Below are 10,683 nucleotides of genomic sequence, written 5' to 3' on the forward strand. Positions count from 1 at the left end.
TATATGGCTTCCCATACAGTGTGCTAATACGCTGCTCTTAAACATATTGCTCTTGACCTTACCCTCAACTGGAATTTTGCTTAGGTGACAACACCAGGAAACAACACAGCTCCCAGGTCATGAGGGTAACACAGATTCCTCCACCAAATGAAGGTGGCAATCCCTGCATCTTTTTTCCTACATGTTGATATGACTGCTGACATTTCAATTTAGTTGCAGGGCTGTTGGAAATGGAGTACCGTCGTTTCTAAATCTATCCCCTAACCGCTAAGTGAACTGAGGAGTGTGAGCAGAAATCCTGGGAGATGAAATGCTGTGCTTTAAATCTCAAGTATAATCCATCATATCATGAAATCATGACAATTAAACCTCCAATAACACAAGAGATCTATCTGTTTTAAGTACACAGGAACTCAAAACACATTGCTAGAACTATGATATTTTACTGCGCCATAAAAAAGGAACAGCTCTCATGTCCTTGGAGAGGGAGATAGGAACTGTCCGCAAGTCCTGCCACTCCCTCCTCTCTGTCGAACCACTTAGTCCCCCTTCTGTGTCTTTTCAAGGAGATTAAACACGTCTCAAAGGAGGAAAATATCAACCAACCAAAGGAACAAGATAAATGTAAGACCTGCTCCCAATATCTAATGTCTGCTATGGAGAATTGGTGATTAGAGCAGTGTGTGTGTGTGCATGCACATGTCATAAGAGAGTGTGTTACAAATAATCCAACAAGTCTTGCTTGTACCTCAAAGGTGTTCGCTGCTTCGAGGGTAAACCCTAATATCGTCCAGCCAATCACAGTGATGCTGGGCTGTGCCGGTGAGGTGCGGGTTGTGAGTTTGTATGATGTGATGTCAGTGTCTGTATAATATATTGAAATAAAATAAACCTGTTGTTTCGTGGCACATGCTGCACTGACATCTCGAAGATCTGTTGCACTGTATCGACATGTTCTGTCTTCTGCTTTTAAATTAGGACATCATGAATAAGGGATTGAAAATTAGTGGTGTCACATTGATCCACTTCGCGTGGTCAGTCTTTACTCTTGGGTGTCTGGGAGAGCTTCATTCTAAAAAGAGATGAGTCACAAAGTCATTGATCTGCTTTCCAAGCAGTCAGAGTCACTCAGCTTATAAAGCTGAAACTGGAAGTTTTATTCCCTCCTCAACCTGACACAGTTCCTGAAGTACCAATACAACACACACCACAAGGAAATCAATTCCTCTTCACGTTACTTCAAGGTTAATGTTTCTAAATTTCAAATAACACTGTATCGACACAGGATGCATGTAAACACATCTTTCTATTGGTCTGTAAACAGCCATTGCTCAGATACATTTGTCATCAGAGAGTACACAGCTTCTAAGGAAATAACTATAAAGATACAAATTGATAGCCAAATGGCTGGTCAAAGGGTGACAGTAGGGCAATGGTTCACAGCCAATCAGAAAGTGTTAAGTGGGTTGAAGTGTATGTATATGAAAGTGGTAAATAAAATACTTGTGCTCATCAAGCTAGAAAAATCAATTCAGGAATAAAAACAAACGAATAAAACACTTAAAAAAAACAACAAAAACACTTGTGATACCTAACGTGTGGTTGTGAATTGCAACCCCCTTCCCTCAGAAACAAAGGCAGCTGCGAAACATGCAAAAAAATGTGAAAGTCCCTATCTAGAGCGTTTGTTTTGTCCATTCTGGGCTACTGTAGCAACATGGTGGTTCAATAGACATTGTGGAAGAGGATCCGTGTTGTCTCAGGGCTCTTTCTGAAGCAACAAAAACATAACGCTTCTTATTTTCAGGTTATTATACACTAATGAATACATATGTATCCATCCATCCATTATCCATAACCGCTTCTCCCCATCAGGGTGAAAACATATTCATGATTATATTCCATTTGGACATATTCTGTAAATAGAGCCCCCAAAAATCTGACAGTATGCTCGATTTATACCTCTTGTTGTCCAACAACAAAAGTGTTCATACTTTACTCAAATATCCTCCCTACTGTCTGCGTCACACTGCCTCTCCAATCTTCATCACGAGTCACAGGTTCACTCTTCTTGAAGACATTCATAGTGTTCATGGGGTTGTACACACGCAAAGTAACGGAAGTGGTTGGTGTGAAGAATAACAAAAACACCTCCACACACCTGTTCAGCGGATGGATACAATGACTGTCGAAGTGTGTTGGAAAGTTACACGTTTGCCTTTAGTCCAAGCAGTGACGTAGAAGGCAAGCACTTTATTTGAAGCACAGTGAGGCTCTATAACTCTCTATGATGATGATGACAATGATATCAGTTCTTTGTGCAGTAAATATAAAAAGTACAAAATGACTTTTATCTGGTCGAGTTTGTTGGCAGTGATGCACAGGCTGGGAGAATGTGCTGCCAACTTTAGGGGGAACTAAGTCCCTCAAGTATGAAAGTACTTTGGGAGAAATTGGCGAGTTGGGGTCAAGGTTTACTTTTCAGTATTTTTATTTTTTTTTGGAGCATAACTAACTGTTGTTCTGAAGCATACTTTTATGAAGTTGTCGTGACAAATAGTTGGACTGTTGCCTGGCTGATTTTTAGGCATGAATCTTTAGAGGCTCTGCATACATCTCCACAATTATATACTGGACTGAGTCTGCGGCTTACCTTCGTGCACAGTCACCCCACAGTTGTCACACTGGATAATCTCATCTGCATCCTCGCTGTTGTCTCCCAGACAGACGCAGCAGATGAGGATGTGCTGAGTGCTCCAGGTCTGGGACCGGTCCAGCAAGGCATCCTGGTGGAAAAATCGTGAAGCAGAGCCACAGTAAAGCCACTTATCCAATGTCCCCTCCCTCTGATCTGACCACAGATCCAGTAACTGGCAGTTAGTAAAATCCCACATACAATGCTCATGGACACTGTGTTAAGTCGATTACAACAAAGGCAGAAATTCTCCTGGAATCACTCTGATACCATCTAAACCTCTCATTGGATTATATGTGACTCATATTGTTGCTTGGTATTACGGAGCGGCGTACAAAGTAGCCAATGTGCAAACCATCTGCAGGGGTTTACATAACTAGGACAAGATGGAAGAAAATAAAACTTTATTCCTTTAGAGATACATCAGCCTACAAACATCAACCTTGTGTCCGAGTATCTGTCTGACTCACGACTGAGCTGGCAGTGGCCCTCAAACACAACATATACTAACGTGCACTAACGTAAAGCAGTACTAGACTGTTATATGGTTCAATGATCTGACTGGTTGAGGCAGTGATAGACAGGTTGTTTGTCCAATCACCTGGCCTGTAATTTTTGCAAGTGCCTGCGATTGATGGATCTACTCTCACCTCGTTGCCCTTTCCCTGGGACATGCTGTCATTAGTCAGCTCTTCGTCAAAAGCACTGGTGCTCTTCGTCTTCTTCTTGGGCTTCTTCATCTCTTTGTCGCTATCGCTGCTACTGTTGTTGTTGTTGTTGTTGTTGTTGTCGTCGCCGCCATCTTCCTTGTCGTCATCATCGTCGTCGTCGTCATCGTCGTCATCATCATCGTCGTCGTCGTCATCATCGTTATCGTCGTCGTCGTCGCTAGCGCTGCCACCGTCTCCTTCCTCCGTCCCTCCTTTCTGAGCGGCTGCTTTGCTTTTCTTCTTCCCCGCTGTGGGTCTCCAGTCGTTGTCATCCTCGCTGTCGTAGTCGTCCATCTCGTTCAGCTCCTCCATGGTGGTGAAGTCCAGCAGCGGTCGGTTCCTGCGGAAGTTCCATTTCTTGGGCTCGGTCTGAGACTCTTCCGCGTTCACGCTGCAGGGCCCCGACGTTGAGGTAGATTCAGTGCCGGCAGGTGCAGCAGGTGCAGCGGGTTCAGGCTCTGGCGTCGTCTTCTTGCTCTTGCGTCGGTTTTTGGGTGGTGTGACAGCGGGGGTGTCTTTGGTGGAGCTGTCTGAGGAAGGCTGCTGTTTGGTCTTCTCATCGTCTTCCGTTAAGTTGTCCTCAGCAGCCAGGTCTTTGGCCTCCGCCTCATCTATACCGTCGTCTGCAGAACCGGCGTTTTCAGAGTCACTTCCTGAACCCGCGGCGCTCGCTTTAGACCCCTCCTCGTCACTGCCGTTACCTGTGCCGTCTGATCCTAGCAGAACACAAAGCAATGATGACTGAATGAACATCTTTATGCAGACAGGTGTGTTTAAAGTCACACTGATATTAAAATTCATTGTTTGTTTGGATTTATTTGTACAAGTTGTAAGAAAAATCTTAATTTGAATATTTTCCTGCAGTGGTAATTCCCCCTGATGTTGGTGCGCCTTGGTGGGTATGATTGCGGTACCGAACATTGATTGGTACACTAAAAATAGTTTGCTCTTCATTTAAATTCCAACAGCCAGTTCCTTTTTAAACTCCCCTTGTTTCAGTGTGTAACAGTCTCTTGGTGTTATCAGAAGGAAAGCACACTGGTCACAGGATATGTAGATGAAACATTGTTTTTTACAAATGGCTCAATATGTACAATAGCTGTGTTATCATTATAATTCAAAAGTCAAAAAGTGTAGAGAAGTCTTCTTCTCTGTGAACAACACAATGGAGTCAATGCCCAGTTGTAGTTATTTATACAATAGGAAACCAGTGTGTCTGTTTTTGCTCTAACTTGGAGGGTATTCAGTTTTGTTTCTGGGTTTCTGTGGAGAGGCTGGAATGAATCCATAACTCATGTTGGCCACTGACAAAGCATGGTATAATAGGGAAGAGTTGTGCAGCTTGTTTGACTTTATTGGACGACTAAATAAGTCGATATTTATCTTAAGCAATAACCTCAGAAGGCAGGGAAGTGAAGGACATCAGGGATCCTGACCAGGTTAGAAAATTAACTTTTTTGACTCATCTGCCAAAAGTTCTGAATCTTTTAAACTTCATATTTCTTCTCAGGTATTGCATCTCAGGACTTCTGCGTCATTCAGACACTACCCTCTTGCAAAAACACTGTTGGCAGCCTGTTGGACATCATAGAGGCTGTGCTTACCCGAGGCGTCTCCCACTTCGAAGTCACTGTCATCTGAGCTGTCATAATCCAAGGCATCTAAGAGCGAGGCAGCAAGTGGCTTCACCTGCCGGCGCTTTAAACTGCGGTCCACTAAAAACACAAGAAAACATAGTTTGAGATGTCCATGCAGCAAGATAACAAGATTTAAGAGTGCAGTGACAAGCAGTACCAAACTCTAAAAAAGATACCTAACACAAAGCAGTAATTAGAAATGTTGTTACTCTGTATCATGTCAAACCTGTAATTAAACAGATGCCTAAAGATGATTACTCCCACTCAGTGACATAAGCAGACCTCGCCACGCTGCATCGGATTGATGATGAGAATAAAAAAATACAGAATAAAGATGATCGATTCTGTCATCTTCTATAAATACGCATAAAGCTTCTTATCAAAAACAGAAATAAAAAGTTTGGGTTTAGACTGAGGTTAGTTGCCGTGTTTAGCGAGGATTCCCTTTAGATGTTAATCATTTCAAAACTCAACTTTCCTTAGATACGGTTTTGTAACTTTATCTGGATTTTAAAGTGAAAAAAGCAGATTGTTATCTTCCAGTGATCGCAACTGGAGCCGAGACCAAACCAGCGGTGGCCAGTTTGTCCTTAAATCACTTCGGTAGTGTAATATTATTCTCTGGTGGTCTCAGACGCTGTGCTCAAACCTGATCCGGTCCTGCTTCTGAACAGACATGACAAATAAAACACACCCACACCACCAGCAACCCTGTATCGAATCACTGCGGCGTCTGATTTGCTCAGAATAACTCCGTAACATTCAACTTTAAATCAAGCGTTAGAGGTGTGCTGCCGGGTTTCCTGATGTGACGCTAATATACAATGTGATCTGCAGGCTGACAATAAAACACGGGCGACGCGGCAACGGTATATGTCGGTGGAGAGCAGTTTCTGCCAGTCTAACACAAGCGACATGCCATTTATGAGTGAGCCATGACAGCAACATGGTGTAACCCATAGCGGCATGTGTCAGTGTGAATCAGTATGTGCCAGTGGAACATGAGTGACGTACTGTACTGTTCATAAGAGCCAGTGGAACAGCAGCAGTGAACAGTGACTAAAACAAGAGCAGAGCCTGACGGATACTGGATGTTTAAGACAAATACAGATTCCAGATATGACAGCCGATACAGTGAATTCTATAAATGTACCTTTTCTATGTAGATTGTTCACCAATAGGTACATGTACTCTATCATTTTGTGCTCTGGGTACGATTTCCCGTGAGAAGTATGTAACGCTTCACAGCCCTAAGTCACATAACACCAACAATTTCACTGATTTTGATGAAACTGGATCATATTTCAATGGAGAAAAAATGTTTTTTGGGGTTTTCTTACTGACGTCCTCCAGCTGCTGCACCTCCGTGATTTACAGAGTTTCCTGATGGACAGTAAAGTAAACTGCTGCAGAGAGGGGTAGGGGAGGTTTACAGGCCTGCGGTGGAGGGGTGCAGATGGCAAAACGCTAAATGGACTGTACTAATATAGCATCTTATAGTCTAGCGACTACTCGAAGCATTTGTACACTAGATATCTCGTGCATACACACAACTGCTCATCAGTTATAGGGAGCTAATCACATTCACACACACACTCACACAAGGGAGCAATTTAGGGTTCAGTATCTTTCCCAAGGACACTTTGACATGCAGGCTGAAGGAGCCGGCGATCAAAATCACCGATCTTCTGATTAGTGGAGGACCCACTTTACGTCCAGAACCAGCGCCGCCAAAACTGTACATCACATATGTCACATCATTTTATGTTGCCGGCGAGAGGTTAAAAATTGTATGATTGTCTTAAAGCAAGTCTATGCTGCGTGCAAAGCGTGCATTGACCATAAACTACATTTCCCAACTACATTAGCCACCGTTAAAAACGAGGCAGCAGTAAAAGCCAGCTTTGTCGTGGCTGAAGAAATCGCTGGAGCTTCAAAGTCTTTTTAGATGGCGCGATGGTTCGTTGGAAAGTCTCTGCTATACTAATTAGAACTGAACCTTAATTATGATACCAGATCCTTTTGTCTTTGTAACTTGTGATGCCTAGACCCAACTTTGCAATTGTAGTAGTAAAAAATTCAAATCAACCAGAGGAGTGTCCCTCAGGTATAAATATCTAGGTGTCCCCATATTCGGGGTCTTTTCTCCATCTTTGGTTCTAATAATTGACATAATCATTTCTTTCGGTGTTTCGGTTTTCGGCCTTGGTTTCCTCATTTTTGGTTTTCGGTTTCGGCCAAGAATTTTCATTTCGGTGCATCCCTAATAATAACACTAATTAACCAAATAACACTAATTAAGGTTCAGTTCCATTCAGGAGAGTCAGGGTGCTGCTGTGATGCATAATGTTTCGTTGGAAAGTCTCTGCTACACTAAATGGAACTGAACCTTAATTATCATCACCTGTGTTAAAACTATTTCAAGCATTTTTTTCTACAATATAACCAGACTTCTATTTTTTTATATCTGTGAATACAGGATAAACATTGATAGGAATATGTCTGCAAATGGAAAATCGGCCGATATATCAGGCAGGGATGCACCGAAAATTCGGCCACCGAAAATGGCCCAAAAGCGCATTTCGGCTTTCAGTGAAGTGGCCGAATAGTAAGGCCGAATAGTGGCGTGACGCAATTGATGCAATGAAACAACGTGCACGGTGATCTGGCCAGAGTTGCTGATTCTTTTCTCATTCACACACAATAAACCCACGATGCAGGATATAGGAAAAACACAGGCAAGAAATACATCATACACTGCTCTTTAGCGAAGCTATATACTTCTCTCTAAACTACGGCGTCTCACACATGCGAGGTGCGTTCAATGAATAGTATTTCTTTCAAGAACAAATGAACAGTGATTAAAACAACACGGGCTTTCTAACAGTATAAATGAAATAATAATTATACTAACTGGAAATTCTCCTGGAATATTTGAAGGATATTAAATAAACATTTAAAGCCTATCAGCTTCGGCCCCCACAATCGAGAACTGTTTCATCACAATTTAAGATTTCCTACAGAGGTTTCAAGATATGGAATTCACTTCCTCCTCATTTTCTTAAACTCTCTCAACCAGCTTTTAAAAAATCTGTTAAACGTATGTTGTGTAATCAAGAACTGAATGTTCCGTTTGAATTTTTATAACACCTTGATGTGTGTATATCCTGGATCTATGTGTTCAGCTGTGTTTTATTTTTTTTGAAGCTGTCCTTAGTTGTCTATGTCCTGTATAATACAGTAGCTTGCATTCTTATTCATACCCTGTAATTGTTTCAGGAGGTTCTCTTGACAAGCCCCTTGAGGGTTTTTTCGGACCTCCTTGCATGTCCGCTGTGCATAATATTCATCCTATTTCTGTTTGTTTGTTTTTGAGTTTTTTACTTTTTCTTGTTTGTTTTATCTTTTATGGATAATGTAATTAATTATGTGCTAAATAAATCAAATCAAATCAAACCAAACATTTACTTTCTTTGAAAAAAACATGTCTACAAATTTATTCTAGGCTATTTATGCAATAGTAAAAAAATTTAACAACCGCATTTCATATTTGGTTTCGGTATTCGACCAACCATTTAATTCTTATTCGGTTTCGGTTTCGAAAATTTTCATTCCGGTGCATCCCTAATATCAGGCCTGGGTGTAGCAGTTTAGGCATATTTTGATCTCTCATGTTTAGTTTTTAGGAGGTTTGTTTTGCCATTACAGTAAACTTACTGTTAGCACAACCTCACTGTGAATTCAAAAAGCACACTACAGGGTTCCCACACCTTATTCATGAACAAATTCAAGCACTTTTCAAGCACCTTCAAGCACCTGTTTTTCCATTTTTCCAGCACCTTTAAATAGGTAGCCTACTAGTTGTGTTTGCCATGATGGTCATGGGAAGCGCAGCGGTGCCACTGTATGGCATAATAATATGGGTCTAATTAGCATTATTTCATATGGTGGTAGATTGACTGTTCGATCCGTGCTGAATTAGTGGAGGACCCACTTACGTCCAGAACCAGCGCCGCCAAAACTGTACATCACATATGTCACATCATTTTATGTTGCCGGCGAGAGGTTAAAAATTGTATGATGTCTTAAAGCAAGTCTATGGTCAAAGCGTGCATGATAAACTAATTTCCCAACTACATTAGCCATCGCTACAAACGATGCGGCAGTAAAAGCCAGCTTTGTCGTGGCTGAAGAAATCGAGCTTCAAGTCTTTTTCCAGATGGCGCGATGGTTCGTTGGAAAGTCCTGCTACACTAAACTGAACTGAACCTTAATTAATACCAGATCTTTTGTCTTTGTAACTTGTGATGCCTAGACCCAACTTTGCAATTGTGGTAGTAAAAAATTCAATCAACCAGAGGAGTGCCTCAGGTATAAATACTAGGTGCCCCATATTCGGGGTCTTTTCTCCATCTTGGTTATAACATTTCTTTCGATGTTTTCGGTTTTTCGGCCTTGGTTTCCTCATTTTTGGTTTTCGGTTTCGGCCAAGATTCATTTCGGTGCATCCCTAATAATAACACTAATTAACCAATAACACAATTAACGTTCAGTTCCATTCAGGAGAGTCAGGGTGCTGCGGTGATCAGGAGGGTTCATTGGAAAGTCTCTGCTACACTAAATGGAACTGAACCTTAATATCATCACCTGTGTTAAAACTATTTCAAGCATGATAGGAATATGTCTGCAAAAGGCAAATCAGCCGAATACAGGCAGGGATGCACCGAAAATTCGGCCACTGAAGATTTCGGCCAAAAATTGTGCAAAGTGCATTTCGGCTTTCCGTGAAGTGGCCGAATAGTGGCGTGACACAATTGATGCAATGAAACAACGTGCGCGGTGATCTGGCCAGGGTTGCTGATTCTTTTTCCATCACACACAATAAACCCACGATGCAGGATATAGGAAAAACAAGGCAAGAAATACATCATACACTGCTCTTTAGGCGAGCTATATACTTCTCTCTAAACTACGGCGTCTCACACATGCGAGGTGCGTTCAATGAATATTATTCTTCAAGAACAAATTAACAGTGATTAAAACAACACACAGGCTTTCTAACAGTATAAATGAAATAATAATTAACTAACTGGAAATTCTACAGGAATATTTGAAGGATATTAAATAAACATTAAAGCCTATCAGCTTCGGCCCCCACAATCGAGAACTGTTTCATCACATCAATTTAAGATTTCCTACAGAGGTTCCAAGATATGGAATTCACTTCCTCCTCATTTTCTGAAACTCTCTCAACCAGCTTTTTAAAATCTGTAAACGTAGGTTGTGTAATCAAGAACTGAATGTTCCGTTTGAATTTTTATAACACCTTGATGTGTGTATATCCTGGATCTATGTGTTCAGCTTGTTTTTATTTTTTTTGAAGCTGTCCTTAGTGTGTATGCCCTGTATAATACATAGCTTGCATTCTTATCATACCCTGTAATTGTTTTAGGAGGTTCCTGACAAGCCCTTGAGGGTTTTTTCGGACCTCCTTGCATGTCCACTGTGCATAATACACATTTTGCTGTTCGTTTGTTTTGAGGTTTTTTTTCTTTTTTTCTTTGTGTTTTATCTTTTATGGATAATGTAATTAACTATGTGCAAATAAATCAAATCAAATCAAACAAAACATTTACTTCCG

At 41.3% G+C, this 10,683-nt stretch overlaps 1 protein-coding gene across 8 annotated transcripts in view; it reads right to left on the minus strand.

The window, feature by feature from the left end:
* The window catches only part of phf14 (PHD finger protein 14), a 79,265-nt gene that overhangs the window by 67,149 nt on the left and 1,433 nt on the right, over nucleotides 1–10,683 (minus strand). For all 8 annotated transcript variants that reach the window (XM_027286177.1, XM_027286179.1, XM_027286175.1 and 5 more), the window contains exons 2-4: nucleotides 5,010–5,120; nucleotides 3,346–4,121; nucleotides 2,654–2,786 (exon numbers count right to left, since the gene is read on the minus strand). In XM_027286177.1, the coding sequence (XP_027141978.1) occupies nucleotides 2,654–2,786; nucleotides 3,346–4,121; nucleotides 5,010–5,120 (1,020 nt within the window). The remainder of the gene's footprint in view (nucleotides 1–2,653; nucleotides 2,787–3,345; nucleotides 4,122–5,009; nucleotides 5,121–10,683) is intronic.

This window comes from Larimichthys crocea, chromosome XIII, assembly GCF_000972845.2.
Source record: "Larimichthys crocea isolate SSNF chromosome XIII, L_crocea_2.0, whole genome shotgun sequence".
NCBI classification, from domain to species: Eukaryota; Metazoa; Chordata; class Actinopteri; family Sciaenidae; genus Larimichthys; species Larimichthys crocea.